The 21,882-nt window shown below is 44.7% G+C and overlaps 1 protein-coding gene across 1 annotated transcript; it reads left to right on the forward strand.

Annotated features, from left to right (window-relative positions):
* Positions 1 to 210: 210 nt before the first annotated feature.
* On the forward strand, positions 211 to 16,655 carry shisa7b (shisa family member 7; the record flags this gene model as incomplete). Its single annotated transcript, XM_080484873.1, has 8 exons — positions 211 to 596; positions 1,946 to 2,188; positions 2,469 to 2,585; positions 3,076 to 3,221; positions 5,420 to 5,488; positions 9,337 to 9,570; positions 15,002 to 15,383; positions 16,202 to 16,655. The coding sequence occupies 8 exons, from the start codon at positions 211 to 213 to the stop codon at positions 16,653 to 16,655; spliced, it is 2,031 nt and encodes a 676-aa protein (XP_080340999.1).
* Positions 16,656 to 21,882: the final 5,227 nt, after the last annotated feature.

Below are 21,882 nucleotides of genomic sequence, written 5' to 3' on the forward strand. Positions count from 1 at the left end.
TGCAACATCCACGGAACAAAAAGGGATTAACTCATCAAACTTTTCCTACTGAAGGTTTTTCTAAGTCCAAAAGGAAGGAAGCTGAACGTTTACAGCTGTTTTGGAAACTCGTTGTGTGTGTTAAGAAGAATCAGCGTTTTAATTTAATTTTAATTTCCAGTTTTATCAGAGAACTCTGATAAAACAATGGCACGTTGGATTTCAGCGGGGATGCTTTACTTGTCCCTGGTTCTTTTACTTTTCTCGTGCCGGACTGTTTCCACTGTAACCATCACCACACAGCGGCGTGCCGCGGATGGCGACGTCAGGACTCTGACCAGCAGCAGAGGCTCTGCCACAGCTGGTAAGGCCAGCACCGCTCTGCTCCTCCTGACCGGCTACAAGTCGGCGCCGGTGCCCGCCGGACCTAAAGTGGCGCCGAAAGCAGCCGAGGTGGAAGATGCGGACGACCCTCCGGCGATGGCTGAACTCCCACCGAAGCCCCTCCCTCAGACCATGTTGCCAAGGAACATGACGGCTGACGCCCTGAAGCCCCCGCTGGGCGCCGCCCAGGTGGCTCCGCCGCCCCGGCAGCTGGTGGACGTGGACGTGTGCAGGTACGAGCAGGACTCGTGTCAAACACACTCCTCTGTTGTTTGTTGTGTGAGGTTTCACCATTGCCATTCACACTTGAGACTGCTGAGCACGACCAACCGAGTTAACCTGCAATTCAAGAGTAAGAAGCTGAGAAAGGCTGCAGTAGTGCACGAATGTGTCAACAGAAACCCAACGGAGAGCCCGAATGAGCAGCTGGAGACTTTTACACTTTCTTGTTGGCACACATAAATCTGAGTGCAACATGCAAAAGTGTATACAGTATGTATACGCAAATCTCAAATAGACACTCAAATATTATCACACAAACAGATTGTTGTTCAAACAAAATTACATTACTGACACAATTTTAGATTCTGCACATGGTTACTTCTACTATTATAGCCTCTTTTTTTTTTTCCTCTTTTTAAATTCCTCATTGATTATTTTGAGTCTTAAAGTCTGAATCAAAGGGATGCGGCATGCTCCTGAGTTTAATATGGAATCTGTGGGCAGGTTTGTTTATGTGAAGCATTTAAAATGATGTTTCTGGAATTTAATTGGATTGTGAGAAAGCGGGTGAAGCTGAGCGGCTCCAGCTCACAGTATGAAGACGCAGCATGAAGCTACTGTAGGACTGCTCGCCTCCACACACACCTACCTCCTGCATCGCCGCACCAGGCGCAGGAGGATGTGTTTTAAATTAATAAATCGAGCTTCGACTGCATTCTTTGAAAATGTAAACAAGCCGTAGACCGCCTACCATAATACTGCTCAGCCAGTTAACGGGCAAAAGCAGGTTTGTACAGGATGAGTGAGCTTAGCTGGGTCCTGACCTTCTCATGACTGATGTATGTCTATAATAGGTGGAGCTAACCTTTCCAGATGCCAGGCTGCTGGATCAGGAGCTGTGTCTCTTTAATATCACTGATTTATGTGTGTCCATGTAACGCGTTCATCACACTGGATGCCATAAAAACGAGGCGCATCATGATTCTCCTCCTGCAGCTCTGATCTCCAGCTCACTGAGGCTTGCGTTTTGCACTGAGAGGCGTCTTGGTGTTGCTAGGCAACATACAATCGGCTCTAAATCAGTTGTGTGTTGGCGAGCCGCACGCGCACACGCACACGCACACCACAACTCTCGCCAGTGGAAAACAGCATTAACTCCACAGCAGAACTCAAACTTGAACATTTCTGATAAGTGTTCCCTGAAACTTGCCTCTTTTAATGGCGTGTCTATTTCTGTGGACAAACATCACTTTTTCCTCAACTTTGCTGTGATTTATCAGGTTTTTTTTTAGGCCGAACCCTGGCAGCCTGTGTGTTTATCGCTCTGTTTTTGTTCTTTCTTTGCACCTTTGCTCCTCAGGGGCTACTTTGACGTGATGGGCCACTTCGACAGCACCTTCAACTGCTCCCAGGGCAGCTACATCTACTGCTGCGGTACCTGCCACTACCGCTTCTGCTGCGAGCACCAGAGGAACCGGCTGGACCAGGAAGCCTGCAACAACTACAACTCCCCGGTGTGGGCCGACCCACAGGTCCCCGTTACCGTGCCCGCCGGCAAAAAGCACGTCCCGGACTTCGAGACGCTGCAGCAGCAGAACAACAGGTCAGACAGCAAGTAGTGGAAATGAATCTTAAAATTTCAGTGTCTTTTATTGATTACACTGCACATCTATAGACTTGATTTAATTCTACATTTGTTGACTTATTCGTTATACAGATGCAGAGAAAAAGCCTTGAAACTAGAAATCCATGTACACACGAGTGACTGAAGGACACGATTTAACACGATGCTAAAGTGACTCAAACAGGATCAGAGTCGCCGCCGCTGGTTTGTCCTTCAACCTTTACGCTGAAGGGCTGACGTGGTTTTCTTGTGAATGCAGCACGGCCTACGTGATTGGAGGGGTGATCTCCTTCACGCTGGTGGTGGCGGTGGGCGTCAGGATCGCCTTCAGCAAGGTGGCACGTCGACCCCGCAACAGAGACATCAACATGCCCAGGTGAGGCGGCGGCGTGGCTGTTTTCCTGCTGCCATTAGAGGTTCCTGGTTGGGTTTTGACAGCTTATTTATGGAGGTGAAATTCACACACGGGGTAGGGAGGTCTTTTCAATATCAGGGAAAGTTTCGCCTCACAATTATCCTCCTGTGCAAAACTTGTAGAGACTACATTCGGTAAACCTGTACACATGTGGACTACAGAATTCCTTTGTCTCTGTTGGAAGCAGATTTAAGATTTTCAGTTTTTCTTGGCGTCTTTCTGTGGGGCACATATTGTAAAGTTAGAGTTTGAAAAGGATTCATGCTGTTGGATCGAGAAAACACATGATGCAGCAGCTTAAGTTTGTAGTTGAAACCGTCAGTTCATAAAGTAGATTTTCACTCTCTGCCCATATACCGAAGAGACGAGGCCACAATTACACACCGAGTATTAACCCTTCTCTTTGTCCCTCCTTCTTTTCTTACCCTCCACCCGCCCTCCGCTGGCTCAGGTCACTGGTGGACATCTTGCGCCACCAGTCGAGCCCTGTGCAGCAGGGCGAGAGGAACAACACCACGCTGCTGACCACCACCACCTCGGACGGGCGCACATCCAAAAACCTCTACACCCCCATCCTGCAGAGCAAAGACAACCGCAGTAAGTGGGCCAGGTGACATACACGGCACATATTCAGGTGAAGCGGGCGTTTGGATCAGGTCAGCTCGCGTCTTCCCCGGTGACACAGTAGTAATTGTCTCTGCTTTTATTCAAATCACACTCGGATCTCGATGTCAGTAATGCACTTCACACTCCGGGGAGAATACATTTGTTGTGACTGAACTGTTGGCAGAAGCTTTACAGAAGTCGCATAATAATCTCTGTGAGCTTCTTTGTTTTTAAACTGAAACAATGTGAGTTCAGTCATTCACACGAGCCTGCGTCTAATAATCGTTCAAGATGTTTTTAATTCACCTAACACCTATTGTGGTTTTAACAGCACTGCTGCTCAAGACAAATGATTTACGATCACGGTTTGTGCAGTTTATTCTGGATTTGCTGCCAGGGATTGTCGGGTGTGTGCCTACCTGCCCTCTCTGAGCTGTGTATCCTATCCTACTGTATGCAGGTGAAGGCAAACACACTCTGGACTTCTCCCAGTCCATCACAGGACACACACACACACTCACTAATATGAATTCATCTTTACAATATATTCATATTTTAAATATGTGCATCAGTAATATAAATTTCAGTTTTGTCCAAATTCGCATCCTGAATTTATTCCATTGAGAAAATGAAACTGTTGACGTAATTCAAAATGGAAAAAAAAAACATGCATTAGATTAAATAGAAAATTTGTTTTATGTTAAAGTTGTGGATTATGTTTATGGTACAGTGTGATTCGCTGAGCTGGACAGGAAGTCACAGTCACACCAGTTTTCTTTGTTATCTGTTTGACAGGAACCAAACATGATTATTAGAATACATCCTTGAATTTGTCTCAATAAAACATAACTTAGCTTGTAAACGCTATGCATTTGTGGGATGAGCAGCAGAGCTGGAGATGTGGGATGCGCCCATGAAACGCTTTACACATCTTTCTCTGCCAACATTGAATTACAATGAAAATGAAGCATCACTCACATTTCTTCATCAGAGTGAAGGTGAATGTTTTCTTGTTCTGATTCAGTTCACGTGTTTGCAATGAAAACACACAAATACTCACGTTTCTCTCTTTGCCTCTGCTTCGCCTCCCTGTCGCTCTGTCTCTAACGAGCTGCTTTCCTTCAGTCGCTCCAGGATTTCACCACTTGGACATTTTTCTGAAATTTAATTGAGCATTTTATGATTTCTTTCTGTACTTTAGTGCTCTTTATGATTCATGCATAGCATTAGTAATAATGCCACTTTAAATGCAAAAATTAGTCATATTGTCCTTTTTATTTTTTCTGTTCAGGAACAAACCTGCATCTGTGTTTCTTTAGTTGGATTACTTCTTTATAGTGTGCATGGAGTGAGGTCTGCAGCTTTCATTTCATACCGATCTTTTAATCTATTCACACGTGAAGATGTGATCACAGGGAATCTTGAGTTAGTTTGAGGCTGCTGGTGCTGATCACAGCTACTCTAAAATCTGACTTATCAGACTGAAGTTTGCAGTCAAACATCTTTTTAATGATGCTGCCAGAAGACTTGAGTGAGATCAGAATGAATCAGATTAATGAGGTTTTTCTTCTTGTAAAGTTTGAGTTTAGTAAAACCACAGCACAGCTATTCCTCCTTATGCTAATGCTAAATCCAACAGTCATTCTCCATGACTTAAAAATCTGATCCACATGTTTGTCTTCCATTGATTCAGTAATGAAATGAATAAACTCGGACTAAATGTAATTTTGATTGGAGTTTTTAACCTGACAAATGACCTAAATTGTCATTTATTTATTGTTTTTTTACTGTTAATGTGATGAACGGATTCAAAATGCCTCAATATTCCAAAAATGAAAACCAATTAGTTTGGATTGTCTGTCCTCTTCAGAGCTTTTGACTCTTAAAGAAGGTCAACAAATATTTTGTCCTCATTAACTGTTTGATTGGATTCAATGTGGACCAGTTTGACTTTTAGATGACGTATTAAACACAAATTTAATTCCTGGAGGGACTGTGTTTTTCTCTCGACTGTCCTGTCTCTGCCCCTGTCTCGCTCTTTCTCTCTCTCTCTCTCTCTCTCTCTCTTTCTCTCTCTCTCTCTCTCTCTCCCTCTCTGTCTCTTTATTGACACAAATGCTTACTCGACACACGCCTCCTGTGTCTCTCGAGTGGTTGTCCATCAGTTTGTCGGCTCTGCTCTCTTCCAGCTGGGAACTTGCACCACCATTTTAACCAGCAGGGGTCTGCTTCCAGCCCCAAACACTCTGCTACCATCGGTAAGCCTCATGGTCAGCAGCACGGTCCGGAGCAGGTGGTGGTGGCGGCGGCGGCGGCAGGCCGCCGGCCACTCTCCCGGCTCTAACACCGCACTGTCTGTCTGTCTTGATGTCAGTGTGACGGCCTCTTGTGCTGCGCTCTTACTACAGCTGTGCTGAATGTCAACACTACCTTGTGGCGTCGCACGTTGTTTGTGCTTTGAGTCACGTCACACCTTTATCAGGGCACGTTCTCCTTGTCACGTGGTCGTGTTGAACTTGACACATCTATGGGGCTAACATAGTAGCAGAAGGACTTGTGTGTGTGTGTGTGTGTGTGTGTGTGTGTGTGTGTGTGTGTGTGTGTGTGTGTGTGTGTGTGTGTGTGTGTGTGTGTGTGTGTGTGTGTGTGTGTGTGTGTGTGTAACGATATTTGTGTGTCAATTTAAAAAAAACAAAGAACAAATCACAGATTTGAATGTGTGCAGAAAAAATGTGTGTGTAATTACATTTGTGCATGTGTAATCCAGTTTGAGGTTTGTGCGTGCCTACAAGGACCTGTAAATGTCTGTCTTCACCTCCTCCTGCCACCTCGGAGACTGGTGCTTAACTGGAATTTTAATTCTCATCAGTCGAGACTCGCAGGCCTACTTTTGTGAAGCCAAGTCCCAGTAGAGATCTGTGTGTGGCTGCACACAGTCTGTACGGGCAGGCTCACTGTTTAATCTGCATTTTGTCTCTTTACTACAAATCCTTCATCTCACTAAGTATTTCAAACGTAAAACAGTCAAATGTGGACGAACCCAAAATGAGCCTGAATGGAAAAAACTGACAAGTCTCTGATGTTTCAGAATGTTATTTATAAAAAAACCTCCTTGATAAAAGACATTTACAGGTCTTCATGGGCATGCATTCTCTCGGTACACACACAAATGTAATCGTACACACACAGCGTTGCAACAAACAAATCTAAGTACACACAAATGAGGTTACAGACAAATATCACTCACACACAAATCTTGAGTATGCACACACAACTCTCCGCAAGCGCGAGCCAGTCTGCTGCCATATTAGCCACATCCACATCTTTCATAAGAGCTTCCAGTCGTCTGGCCTGCCCTTTGCCTACTGCTAGCCTGTCTGCCCCCCTCCTCACCTTCTACCACCACAAGCCTGCTTCCAGTTGTGCTCGTCCTTCTCTCTCTATGTACTGTAGCAGTGATGTGCAAGTGTGCTTACAGCTGACGCCCGACACACAAAGCAGGTCTTGGCTTAAGCGGGAGCACTGCTCCTCCCTGAGTCCGTTTTTCCCAGGTTTTGCACCGAGGAGACAAAAAAGCAATGCCAGCAACGAGTGATTTGTTCTCCTCAGAACAAGCCGATCTCTGCTGCGCGTCCAGGGAATCTACAGTCTTGTTACGGTGCCTCTAACATGGCTGAGACAGGATTCTGGATGGCTTGCCATGAAACCGTGATGATGATGATGATGATGATGATGATGATAAGGGAGATCAGCATGATTTCCATTGAACATTTTAGACTGTTTCAGTGCCAGTTATTCCGAGCCATTACACCTACACGTGTCCCTCGTGGAATGAATTACACAAGAAGGCAGCTGCACAGAATAAAACCAGGTCACAGATAAAGTAGAAGTTTATGTGTAGGCAAATACTGTCATATTTAGAAGCAAAATTGTTCCGATTTTCAAGCCAAACTGTGCATTTGCTTCATTTCGTGAAGAACCAGAACTATGGAGGACATGCAGCTCATACAGAATGAAATCACAGGCTAATTCGAAGTGAAGGTTATGACATTATGAAAAGATGGAGAGCAGATGAAAATCTGGACCTCGCAGACTAAAGTTTGCACACCCCTGGCATAAATACTTTTTTGTTGAAAAAACATCTACATGTCCCACTTGAATGTTCTTTTTTTTTTTTTAACCTGTTTGCAACTAATATTCTGCCTCTTTCATGTGTGTTGATACACTGGTCAAAATATTAGAAACCCCTCAACACAACTTCAGACTACTTCTATTGAAATTCAGTATTTCAATAACTATGTCACTTAAATGCATTTTGTTCTCCTATCAGTTATCAGGTGCTTTATTTCAGTTGTGTTGATTTATAAAAACAGGACACCTTCATACCTCACGTGCGTATTGATGCACAGCTACACGTATAGAAATACCCATACACACAAGTTTTGTTCTTATTACCTTGCGGGGTCAGAACATTGACTTGTATTCATTACCTGTATTTGCACTCTAAACTCTACCCGAGCTTCAGTCTGACCTTGTCACAGGTTTTCACTCAAACATTCAATGATTTTTCTTTACGTGGGACTCAAAGTGTTGTGGTCACGATGTGAGTGTGTAAACGGGTTCAAGTCCCCACAACAGTCACAAATACACTTAGACAGAGAGAGAGATTCATTCTTGACATTTCAGGTTATAACGGTAAGATTTTAGCCTTTTATCCTGCTCTTGTGTGTGAGAGTTGTTGTTTTTTCCCCCGTCCTGACTCTTCCTGCATGAGATAAAGTCAACCGCTTCCTGTGAGGATACAAGAACCGAACACTCCATCTCACTGAGTCACGCACTCGGCACGCACTGAGCAAAGTTCACTTTTTTTTTTTTTTTTTTTTTCCCAGGACTCCATTACCAAACCTCTCTGTCAGCCATCGTAGGTGTTCCCAAATAAAAGAAATATGGAAGTCACCAGGCTAAATCTACACACACAAAAAAAAAAAACCCCACCTGTGCATTGTGCCGGGTTTATTTGAATCCCCTCGAGCCTTTACCGTGTTCACTTCCTGCTCTGAAAAGTCTATGATCTCAGAGCCTGCATTGCTTTTTCACGGTACAGAAGTCGATGTGGTGTGTGTTCCCTGGGTGGCACTTAACAGGGACATCATTGGCCATTACTGTCAGCGGTCAGTGACCAGTATATGTCCAGCAGTTATCTTAACAAGATCCCGGCCCATAACCGTGACCACCCTGAGCAGACTGCACTGATTGTGTCACTAAGATAAAAGGAAGCAACAGAAAATGGCCACAGTTATGCAAACTATAATGGCAGCTTTAGTTTTTTTTTAAACCCTTTTCTTGCATCCTCTGCTGACATCCATCCCTCTCCTTCTTGGGGGCGAGGACAATGATCCGGCAATGGGCAGCATGTGTTTGTCGACTCCACGGTTTTGTCCCTGTTTTCCTTGTGCAGAACCGACACGTCGGGTCACTGCTCTGCGTGCACCTACGTGTCGGATCGTTCAGAGTGCCGTCTGTGTGATGTTCGGACAATATGAATGTACCTTGTGATATGCAACCCATGGGAGTATACGTGTTGCAAAACAGACGCCCCCGCCCCTCCTCCACACTGCTGATCTTACATAAGACAAATCATTTTTATGTGTATTGATCGATGTGCTGCTTTTTGCACTTAGCATAAATGTGAATATGTGTATGGGAGGAAGCTGTCGGTGTATTTCTATGTATTTACATGTGGCTGATGTGTTTGTGTGAGAGCCTCAGACCAACTGCACACAGTCGTATTTATAGCCGGTAGCCATGGAGCCCAGAGACACTAACTGTCTTTACAGATAATTAACCAGTTCGCACATTCTTCCGTTGTTTTGTCGTTTTCTCCTACTTTGTTTTCTTTACTTATTTATTTCCGTTTTCTTTCGATAAACATCACAAACCCTTAATTTTTCAATTCCTCATCACCTCCTTTGTTTTCCGTTATCGTCTTCGTTTTTTCTATTTATTCCGTGTTTATAATTTCTCCCTTTCTATTTCATTTCCATGTCCTTCCACGTTCCTTTCTTCACTTCCTCCTGTCCATCTCTCCTCCTGTCCCTCTCTCCAGAGCGTGGGGCCCGTATGAACAACACCCCGCAGCTCTCCTCCGGTCCCAAACTGATTTCAAGCAGCAGTAAAGGTCCTGGAGGGGTCGGCGGCGGCATCATCGGAGGGGGCATGAGACACAACAGCAGCCACCCGTCGTTCTCGCACTCCTTCCACAACCTGGCGCAGCTGCCGCCATCCTACGAGGCCGCCATGAAGCCCGAGCTCAGCCGCTACAGCTCCCTCAAGAGGCTGGGTGAGTCCTGGAAGGGGGTAAGATGGAGGGAAGGTGGTGCTAAAGGTGATAGGTGACAGCAATGGAGGATTCCAGGTACAGTTTACACAAAGTCGAAACATCTGTTTTCTATTCAACAATCTTTTATTGCAAGGAGAGGAATAAAACCTTTAGTAATCGATGGAGCTGCATCCAAAGGTGGAAAATCATTAAATCTAAACTTGCACCCAAGTCGCATACAGTCTCTTTGGAACTTTGGTTTGACTGTTTGACTTTCTGTTTTATCATATTAAAAGACAACAGCTGATCTGAAGCTGTTGATCTGTGTGACAGGTGCTGCTTAAAGCTGTGGTAAAGCATTGCATACAACATGTGACCGCTGCTTGATAACTTATTTCAGAATTTGAACTTACCGATCACATGAATAACTGATTCTCTTTCTATTCGAGCACTTGTTGTATAGTGAGTGGGGAAGTGAACCCTGGTTCGCGTGATCCGAGCTCCGGGCTGAATTACTGGCTCTCAAATTTACTGTGGAAGTTGATGCTGGTTCTGGTAGAAAATTGTGAGAATACATAGTGGGGGGTATTTTGTAGTATATGGAGTTGTAGAGCTGCTCGGGTGTGAATCCCTCTGCCCACAACCTAAAGCTTCAAGAATGGGCATGTGAGAACCAGAACTGGATCTTTGATGTCTGATTGCATGTGTGTCTTACCTGGAGAAATCATATCACCAGGATGCACTATGGGAATAAGGCAGTGTGATGCTATAGGCAATGTTCCGCTAGGAAGTCTTGAGTCTTGTCGTCTATGTGTCTTTTACGTTGACACGTAGCTTGTAAGGATTGTTGCGGGCCATGTACCATGTACGCCATTTGATGGAAACTCCCTCATGGCCTCTTTCAGCAGAACAACACCATGCTGCTGCTGCTGCTGCTGCTGCTGCTGCTGCTGCTGCTGCTGCTGCTGCTGCTGCTGCTGCAAAGATAGTCCAGTAATCATTTATGAAACACGAGCAGTACAAGGGTTGGCTTAGCTCCAGATTCCACAGATCTCCATGCAGTTTAGCATCTGTAGGATGAACAAGCTTGACCAACAATATCAATCCACAGAACCTGTGGGTTTCACATTCCACGGCACGTCTTCACAGATCTGGTGGATGTCATGTCTTGATGGATCAACAAAAAGGGGGAAGGGGTTGGTTTTAATGTTACTAACAAAAGAAGAGGAAAAGGACGGCCGGGCTGGATCAAAAAAGACTGAGGGCAAGCTGAAAGAGAAACAAGCAGAGAGGAGAAAAAGACACAAAGACATTTGTATGAATGAGGAGGAAGACGAGGTCGAGAAAGAGCTGACTGAGCATATGCAGCCTGCAGAAGGAAGACGGGATGTTCGGGAAGACAGAGACGCAGATGAGGGGAGAGAGTGAACGAAGGATGAAGAGAAAAGAGAAGGTGAATGGAAAGAAAGTGTAGTGGGAGGGGGGCGTTGGCTGCCTGGTCCGCAGGGGCCTGGCTGCCTTCGACGGGGGGAGAAAAGACATTTGAGAGGCAGCGGCTGGCAGCCTCTCTCTCCCCGCCTGTCCTTACTGCTCAAGACTGCAGGACGGGGGAGGGGAGTCGCCTCCGCAGGCTGAGTGATGGACGGTTACTACGTGTGTGTGTGTGTGTGTGTGTGTGTGTGTGTGTGTGTGTGTGTGTGTGTGTGTGTGTGTGTGTGTGTGTGTGTGCGCGTGCGTGCGTGCGTGCGGCTGCACGTGGAAGCAGTAATGAGATGGAAGCGGAGTCCAGATGAGTCTCTTTATTATTTCTATTTAATCAAAGGGAGAGAACAGTTGAGCAGACGACGCCGTGCGGCGTTTGGAAAAGGTTTTTCTCCCGTCACATATCAGACACTCGCAGACCCTCACCCCTCTTCCTTTTCATTTTCTCACTCACGCAGCACCACAGTCAGCTTAACTGCAGCCTCCTTGTGTGGTCCACATCCAGTGGCTTTTACGTTTTTGAGCGGCAAAATATGAGCTGTGAGAAAATACTCCGTTCCCATAAGTCACCTCTTTGTTTTAACCATCGTTTGTATTTTTTACTTTCTCTTCGGTCACCGTGACGTTCTCTCCTTTGTTTGCCGTCTCTCCTGCACATAATAGCACTTTTTCAAATGACTGAGCATATTAATTTACAGGCAGCCTGAATGCACACTACCTTCCTCTCTGTGGTTATAATTCTTATCTTTTTATACCCTGAATGAAGCACGGGGACGTGTTGCTCATTTACAGAAAGCTTGTGGGTTTTCCTAGTCATATTGAAACCTATATTTACGTCATTCTTTGAAAAAGTCAAATTAATATTAAGCAAAGACAATACGACTGGCCAAAAAAGAATTCAGCTTTTTATTGTTAATTGTTTCTGCCAGCACAGTGCAACTAGATGCATCAGGCAGCTTCTATTAATGGTCAAACGTTTCTACAATGAACATGAAAATACACACAGTACAAAGAAAAACACCAATGTAAGGTTGTGGCTTTTCATGGGCAGGAAAAAAAAAATGGATGTGTTTTATTTTATTTTACTGAGAAAGATATTTATCTCTGATAACAGTTAATTGAATATCATGAAGCAACATTTTGCACCACCATATATAAAATAGTGGTACGCATAATTATTTAAAGACCAAACTCAAAAGACCTTCCAATATAATGGCAAAGAAAAGAAGAAAAGACGATGTGATTTTGTTGTTTTTTTGGGACTAATTTGGGCTAATTTCCATCTGAATTTGGTCAAACTGTTGATGTAAATAGAAATTCATATCGTGCAAATGAAATATCCGACTTCAGCTCTTCCTAAAGACTCGGGTGATAAAAGCTGCATGTTGTTTGTTCTCTGGGTCAAACCCAAAGCAGCAGTGGCTTTTCTTGTCAATGCATCACGTTGGGTTTGTTGACGGATGATCCAGACTCGCCCACTTAAGCAGCATGTTGAGTTCGGTTCAAATTAAGCTTCGAGTCAAGAAACAAACCAAATGGCCGGTGGAAACGTAAACGCATGACTTGAATCATATTGTTGTTTCTTTCCTGAACTATGAGTGTTTAGATCAGGAAAGACCGAGTGCCCTCTTTAGAACACTTTTTTTTTCCCCTTCTGGCTCGACACATCTGAAGACGGCCAGTAATTTGTGATGACAACTTAGGCAGGTGGTCATTTATCCATATTTTCACTTTCACCTTTTTTTTTTTTTTTTTTTAAAAAGCTAAATATGTAATAAGAGATCACCTGCTTTGTGCTATTAGCCTGTACAAATCCCCCGATGAGCCGATACCGGCTGAATCCGTGTTGAATTATAGTCGTTCTCTATGAGGAATAAAAGCCTTTGAATGACGGTTTTGGTGGAACACCCCTTCATAAAGAGACTAAAATGTCGTCATTGTAGCATAAAAAGAGGGAATTCGGCCTCTCGCCTGCGTCTGTATGAAACCCGGTCCTTTTGATGTCGTTCTCCGCACGGCGCTGCAGAAAGAAGGACACTGATAAAGGCTCCTTTGTCTGCAGTCAGCAGCCGGAGAGAAACCTCCAGATAATTTGGCCTTACCGGAGGGGAGTAAACACCGGATGAGAGGGAGAGAGTGGGTGAGCACGTTGAGACAACCGGCGAGAAGAAAACGTGGAACTTCAAGAGCAGGCAGAGAGGAAGAGGAGGAGAAGGGTGGAGACAAAGGAGCAAGCAGCAGGGAGAAGGGACCTGAGAGGGAGCGAGGTGGCTGGGTAAAGGTCAGCTTTAAATTGGCTCTTGGGGAGCCGCTTCCATGGAAATGCTTTGAAGATTAAAGCGCTCTCGGGCTTCTGAGCAGAAAGCACCAAAATTACTAATAATGAAACTCGCTAACTGTTTCTTTCTCTCTTCGCCTTCATCGCTTTATTTTCTCACGTCATTTTAGAGGCGCCCATTCTGCTTCTATTACAGGATTTTTTTTTTTTTTTTTTTTTTTCGTCTTTCCGCCTTTGGCCCCAGGCTCCTCTTTTTAGCTTTATTCATTCATGCCTCATCCAATATACAGTGTTTCTCTCAGTGTGCATTATGCAGCCTCCTTGTCCCTTCTGACTCCATCACCTCCATATTTCACCTGAAATCTCCAGCCTAGTCAGTCCCTTCTCTACCGTTCTGGTCCTTTATATTCCCAGTTTCACCGCACGTTGCATATCTCCTTCTTTATTTGCACTCCTTCACAGTTTCCTCTTTCACATCATTCTTTCTAACGGCTGCTTTCATTTCCTTTATCTTTTATGCTTCATTTCTTTTTGAATTTTCGCTGCCCTTTTTCATTTCTCCACTCGTTCTTTTGAGGATCTGTGTTTTTTTTCCCGGTGTACAATCGAGGTAAAAAAAACCCTCATGAGGCCAGTTTGAGGTTGCTTGATACAAAACATTATCTTTATCAGCCGGTGTGTAGTTGCAGTACAGTTTTCTTAACATTCCAGACCTAAGAGCAACATCAGAGCCTGCTAGTTAGAGACGTTATTTATGAAAGTGGACGTGAAAGATTATAATCTAGATTATAAAGGTGGTTTTTTTGGGGGGATTTTTTAAGTGGAACTGCTGCTTTACATACACACGCACATTTTCATTGAATTAAACATATGTTCAAGAGTTCTGAGGCAAAACACTGAGTTTCAAAACACAGTTTCTGCTCCAGCAGGGGTGTCAAACATAAGGCCCGTGGGCCAAAACCAGCAGGTGAGAGGCTCCGATCTGACCGAACCATCAAGCAAATAGGAAAAATTTCAAAGAAAGCATTGATTTTTTAAATTGAATTTAACTTTTTACATATATCTTGAATAGCGGACACAACGCTGAGACCCGAGCTGATATGTCAGTGATGCAAAGATAAAAACGAGCATTAGCCTCAGAGGCACGCTGTCAGGGTGAGGTTGTAAAAACATGCATCGTGCAACAGCTTTAAGAGTTTCTTGAACATTTCACGGTATTTTGCACCATTAGAATTGACTTTATGTTGAGATTACACTCATTTTCGATAGTAATTGTTTGAAATTTGAGAAAATATCAACATTTTCATCACATATACTTTGCACCGCAACCAAGAAAAAGTTTTAAGTTTAGATTTAAAGGTTACCGTGACAACGTTTCACCAGTCCAGTCCACTCAAGATGAAGTCATGCTGGACTGAACCGGGTCTACAGGTTACTGAAACCACCACTAGCAGTCTGGATTTCACAAACGACGGTCAGAAGATGACCTCGCGGTGTCTGGGAACCACTCTGACTGTACGAAAGATGATTGCTTATCTTTGGGCTGAGGCCTCCAAAACCACACAGAGTTGATCTATAAGAGGAGCAGCTGTCGGTCTCTGTGAGACGACGCCATACCCTCCTTTAATCTGAACGTTCGGTAATGAGCTGCTGACTTGTTGTTCATTTCTTCTCTTTATTTTGCTGAATCAGAGAAAGAGCTTGACGAGTACAACTACCACTCCTCCAAACGTCGCTCCAACAACGCCCCCCCCTCCTTCCACTCGTCGCAGCACCACCTGCCCTGGGGAGGGGCGGAATACACGCTGGGATCCAAGGGCACGCTGCCCCTCCACGGCTCGAGGCCCCACCTCCACATCCCGGCCTCCACGCCCAACCCGTACCCGCTGCCCGCCCAGTCGCAGTACACCAGCTCCAGCTTCGACCGGCCGCCGCGCCGCGTCCGCTCCCAGGACCAGCTGCTGGCGCTGGGCGAGGGCAACACGCTGTCCCGCCTGTCCAAGAACCAGCAACACCAGTACTACAAAGCCATGATGAGCACCAGCAGGAGCTCCACGTCGCAGACGCTCCGCAGGTGAGGAGGAGGAGGAGGAGGAGGAGGAGGGGTGAGATGAGATGAGAGACGAGGTGTGATCACATCAGACAAGCTGAGGTAGCGCCTGAAATACTAAAAGAGAGAGAGGAGTCAGATCAGAGGAGGTGAAGATTAGAGAAACGCAGAGATCGTGACGGTATCGGACGACTGGAGACGCTGGAGGTGAGATGAGACAAACTCCTGGAAATTAAAAAAGAAAAAAAAAGGTTATACAAGTTAGAAATGTCAAGAGTGGTGACAGTTTCATGAAAGTTTTAAAAGTCTGACAAGGTGAAGGTCCACTGCGTTAAATATTCCAGGCGCAGAAGTATAGTTTAGTCTGGTTTCTTATACTATTTATACTCTGATCCATTTCAGAAATCAGCTTATTGGGTCACTTTCTGCATGACGCAGCAGCGTCGGACTTTTCTGAGACAAACTTCACATTGACAGCTGGTTTGACGGGTCAAAGCTGAATTTTACGTTTCGACTGTTCTGGGGTTAAGACCTTTATTTGACACAGACGGAATCACTCTGTCGTTTCCTTTAGTCTTTTAATGCACAGCAGTGATCAACAGTTGTTTAGTTGTTGTCATTTCTTTATTACTGGAGTGTTATTAATGTTTTATTACTTGTTGATGGTGTGCTGATGCCTCATTGCTCCTTCGATCTTAAAGGTTTTAAACACTATTGAATTCACTCTGCAAACGGTGATTAAATCTTTGCTGAGGAACTCGTCCGGTCCGACACGGTGAATCAGAAATGCTCCGCGGTGGTTTGCATGTGGCGGCAGTGAAGATCATCGTCTGTGGTTTCAGGTCCCACGAGCGGCTGCTGGTGTCCCCGGACCGCCTGGAGGACCGGCTGCTGGCCATGGGCCTGCTGATGGGGGCGGGAGGCGACCGAGGAGTGGAGCGGGGGGGCGGCGGGATGGTCCCCACCATGGGCCGCCTCAGCCACCACCAGAAGGCCCAGTCGCAGCAGAACATCTGCGTCACGCCGTCCATGGACCGCCACCACATGATCAAGATGAACTCCCACCCCACGTCCGGCCACGAGCACGACCGCGGCCCCATGCCCGGGATGAGCATGCACGGCGGCTGGGACCCCCACGGCGGCGGAGGAGGAGGAGGGGTGACGGGCGGAGGCCACCCCAACGTCCGGCGGATGGCGTTCGCCAGCAAGAGGCAGAACACCATCGAACAGCTGCACTTCCTCCCCGGAGGAGGGCAGGGACTGCGGACTGGGAGTAAGAACGAGGTGACCGTGTGAGCGGGCGGGGGAGAGGAAGAGGAAGAGGAAGAGGTGAAGTTGTACAGAAGCTGACGGCTTGAGAGGGAGGCGGCGAGGCGTCTCTGGGACGAAGAGGTGGAAGAAAAGAGGTTTGATCTCAGCTGCCTGCCTCGCGGGGCCGCACTCCGCCCCGACGGCGAGCAGCAAACAGCCCCCCCCCCCCCCCCCCCCCCCCCACCCCCACCCCCACCCACCCTGTCAGAAAACACAAAGAGGTGGGTGACCACATTAATCTCACAGTGAGTATAGCCAATCGATTCTCTCCCTGTCACTCTGTGTATTGAAAAAAAAAGAGAATATTCAGCCATTTGTTGAAAAGGGAAGATCAACGCCCGTAAAAAAGAGCAAAAAAGAAGAAGAAGAAAAAAACTGGCAGTTTAAAAGCTGCCAGGTATTCGCTGTGACTTTTATTGAAGGATATCCACTGAGTCCAATTCGTTGAGTTGTCCTTGAGTTTTATTGCACTGTCCTCCAGGTCCTCGTGCGCTCTGACAGAGATTCGTCTGTCGTTGGATCCGCTGTGGATGACGGGAGCGCCGAGGCCGAGGCAGACGGGTCTGCTTGTGTTTGTATTTGTAAAAGTATTTAAAGCCAAACCAGATGCTTTTGTATGCAATTAACCTGATTCTCATGATAATGATGACTATGATAATAACAATATGAATATTACTGAGCCCTGTAGGAGTTTGTGTATACTTAGTTGAAGGCATATTAATCCTTTAGGCAGCCGGTTTGTAACTTACGGGCTGAACATGTGAGCAGCCCCTCATCTCCTTTCTCCAGCTGCGATCAGACTCCAGGAGAAGCTGCTGGTGTCGTCCAGCAGGGAGCGCTCATCTTCTTTTTAATGCTCGATTCTCGATACAGAAGAAAATATGAGCCATTTTTTAGGGTGAAAGCAACACAGAGGCCCGGTCACACCAGCTGTCTGATGAACAAAACTGATCAAGAGGTCTTGTCTTTAGGACGTTCGGACAATTTAGACAAAACACATTTATTATTATAAAATAGAGTATGGGAAAAAAAAAAGGGACAAATTTCATGGAGTTCCTCCATGCAGAGGTTAAAACAAAACAAGATTGAAAATTCAATCCCAAACCTTCTCCAACACTGCATGGTAACCATCGATCTGCTTTGAGGAGAAGCTGCAGAGCTGCTCTTCGTGGTATAAATGTTTTTTAATCAGACTTTCACTCCGTCCCCTGGTTGGTCTGTCTGAGCTGCGTTGATGCATCTCGCCGTTTCTGGTGTGACTGGGCCTCGAACACGGGGGATTTCAGACGCCTCGGTACGCTGGACTCTAGAATATCGTGGAGGAATGGTTGTGCCGGGACCCTTTGCTTGAGAATTAGTGAGAACTTTATTGAATTCAACCCCTGGGCATCGCGGGTCCACAAACATTTTATTACCGAGCACCGCTCAGCGAGTTTTCACTGCAGTCTGAACAGAGTTGAGGGTTTGATTCCCTGCACGTCGCCGGCAAGTTCAGCTGCTCACCTCATGCGGAGGGGAGGTGGGGTGGGGGGGGGTAATGGACACTTCACACCAAGGGCTAAAACCGAATTATCTTTGTGTGTCTGAGCTCTGTACAGCGTCTGCTTCTCGTTTTCATGTCTTCTGTGTGTCGGGAGGCATGCTCGTGGGTACTCTTTCATTCGCTTCCAGTGAAAACTCAAACCATGCAAGGAAACTCTGCAAAGCAAAGAAACTTTTAGGAGAGGCCACCATAACGATGTCATATTTTGTAAAAAGAAATAAAAAAAAATAAAAAAAAGTTATTTCTTTTTTCTGGCTGTGAGACGGACCTTCTGGCCACGCTGGCCGAGTCGACCCTGCCTGAGGGACTCGTGAGGCCTTGTTCGAGACATGATGGATGACTGAGGGAAGCTTCCTGCCAGCCATTTTTAGTCTTTCAATACATGTGCTCACGTGTTAATGGTTTATGTCATTTAAAAACAACAACAACAAAGAAGCGTCCCCCACACCTTGATGAGACTGAATGCTCTTATCATTTCTGTCTCTTACCTAAACATGTATTTATTTTTTTAATCTCTGTCAAATTTAATGTAACGATCCTGGATTTTTTCAATATTAAAACTTTCTAGTGGAATTTAAAATAAAAAAAAAATAAAAAGCGAAACACCTTTGTATTCTGGAGAACAGAAAGAGCTGATGCAATCAACCAGAAAAGACGAACCGCATGACGATGTCAGACGCCCGTGTTGGTGATGTCATAGTGATGACTGATGATGTCACGGCGTGTATGTTTGTAAACAAACACGAGTCTGTTTTATTTGTGTGCCCATGTGCGTAACTCTCTGTCTTCTTCTTCTTAGGAATGCTGAACCTCTTTTCTTTTTTTTTTTTTTGACCAATCACAGGCCGCGTCTTCGGCCAGACGATTTTACGACCCGATTCCCGATCGCTGTGTGTTCATATCAACCCGAAATTAGAATTGAAAGGCGTCTCGAGGACAAAAAAAAAAGGGACATTGAGCTTTTTCTCGTCGAGCTGCGTTCACCAAAGCCAGAACTTTTCAAACGTTTGAAACTGTAAATTAGCGAGAGCTTATATTGTGTTTGGTATTTAAATAAAAGTGAAACGGCCGAGTGCGAGGATTTATCGCGCCTTCGACTATCTGCAAAGATTCGTTTTTCTTTTCTTTCCTTTTCCTTCGAGGCAACGTTCTCGTGCGTGCTCGTTTTAAAAGGCTTTTAAGGGCACTCAAGTAAGAGGAGTGAAAAGGGCGGACCTGTTACACTGCGGGGGTTTTCTAGGAGTTGCTGCTGAAGTGGAGGAGAATGTACAGTGACTTGCCATTGGCTGACAGGACTGGAAAAACTCTGTGGTTTTTACAATGAAAACATCTTATGAACTTTTAAAGAGAACAAAGGCAAAAAAGGGGGGGGGGGGTGTAAATGACATGTGAGATTCACTTGTATTTTTAATGTCTCGCTCATTTCTCCTCATACCTTCAAAGGTCTTATACAGATGTTGTGATCCATGTTTAGTTAATTGCTCCTCTGGTGAAACTGTACTTGTATGTGCGCGGTTGTGTGTGTGTGTGTGTCGGTGTGAATGAGTGTGTATGTGTGTGTTAACCACTTAGGGGAGGGGAGGGAGGCATGGGCATATTTGTATTCTCAAAGCTACTCTGCATACCTCAAATTGTATGATACATTTATTTATTACATCCCCCATATATGTCTATTTCCAAGAATATCCAAACGGGGGTTTCACAAGATGTGCAACCCTTTTGTTATTGGTGATCAATTCTTGCGTTTGTAGAAATCATACTGTTTAATTAATAACAACAATTAAAAAAATCCCACTAAGTATTGGTCTTGTGTTTTCATTTCTTTATTTTTTTTACTTTTGGTCATGAATAATCACACAACATACGGTCAAAAATGTCCATTTGTGTCATGTTTCGGTGGTATTTTTGCCTTTTTACAGAATATTTGTGTATTGCGGTGTGTTGACCGTATGAAATTATCTCTCAAATGTTCGGAGGTGCCTTGAGTGTCACTTTGTTCATAATCCAAAAGTGATTGGAGTTTTTAGGAATGAAGCTTATGGGTAATACTGTGTTTTGCCACCAGGGGGCAAGGCTCAGCATAAGAAATCTGCATTCGGTCATAAGAGTGTGATGCCGCATTCCTCCAGCAGAGGGCCATGTTCATAAGAAATACTGCTCTGAGCCACCAGGGGGCGAGTGTTCTATTCTCACTTTGAGGAAGGTGCTGATTTGCCTACGGTTTTCCACGACTTATTAATAGAATCTCATGATTTATTATAAAGTTAGTCAAAATTCAATGTCCAATGTACATTCTATGCAGATAAATAAGCCGTCATAAACTGTTGTTGGGTTTAATGTAAAGCCGTTTACAAAAGATACTAGTGTTAAACAATATTAGCTATATATTTAACATACTTTTGTTTACTCCTTTAATTCAGTTAATGTTCTGTGTACTTCACCACAACACTCGTTACATCGGAGCTTTACTTTCAGGTCAACATGGAGACGATATCAAAAAACTGCACTTGGCACTTTACATTGACTTCAGCCCACTTTAGTCTGCGCCAGCCCCGGGCGACTCTCCATACCACAGCAGGTACAAACTAAATCTCACTGAAAGTTAAGTACAGCACAGGAGTACATTCCTGCTTTGCTTCTTAAAGCTAAAAGTTGTACATCCTCCACTATGATTAGTAATTAGAACAACAGAGTAAGTTCTGTTCTGGAGAGTAGCTGTCTGAGATCTTTGGGTCAGAGTTTGCCGCAATGGCGCCACCTAGAGTTAAAAAAAAGAAAAAGAAGGCTGGATTTATGTAGCTAATTAATAAATGAAATATTCTTAAATGTTCTCAACAAGGAAAGTATTACATCGCGATCCTCTGACGTACTTCTGTTAGTTCTGCAATGAATATTGAGCGTAGAACATTTAATTTATTATTGGATGATATTATTCGAAGTGTTTAAACATTATGGAGAGGAAAGGTGTGACACTTTGTCACTGAAATAAAAGGAAAGTCATATAATTAAGTGTATTCATCAGAATATTTCTTCATCCCCCCCGTTATTTCCACTCCAGGGGGAATAAACGAGTCTTCACACGAGGGAACAACTCGCCTTCATCCCACCACTTCATCTCCAATAATTACCTTCATTAAAGCTTTAAAATTGGAGCATTAGACGAGGAATTCAATCTGCTGTCCGGTTGACCTCTAATCTGGTGTCAGCAGAATATTTGATGTTATTGAACGGTGTGACGGGATAAAATGGAGTACTGGACATGAAAAGCACCAATTGAAGCCGTCCTGAGCCAGAGGGATGCCCGGCACCAGATCTCCCTACAGACTAATCCATACTTCTGTGGCCGCAGTGTGACCGGACCGGACAAACTGTCAGGGTGAATAGACAGTACTCCAGTTAGTCGCCATCAATATTACACTTTTTACTTTTTTTTTCAATCCAACCACACGCAGAGAGGGCAAAGAGAGGCCAACGTCACATGCACTGTACTTGCATAGATTTTCTGTTTTCACTACAGATGTGATTCACTGTAAAGGGGACACAATGTGTGTCCCCTCATGATAGAACCTGAATAACCTGCCTAGTTTTGGTTTAAAACATTTTTTTACATAATCCACCAAAGATAAAATGTACATTATGAGTACGCAAACTACCTATAATGATTATCAT

This window comes from Lipophrys pholis, assembly GCF_963383615.2.
Source record: "Lipophrys pholis genome assembly, chromosome: 17".
Lineage (NCBI taxonomy): Eukaryota > Metazoa > Chordata > Actinopteri > Blenniiformes > Blenniidae > Lipophrys > Lipophrys pholis.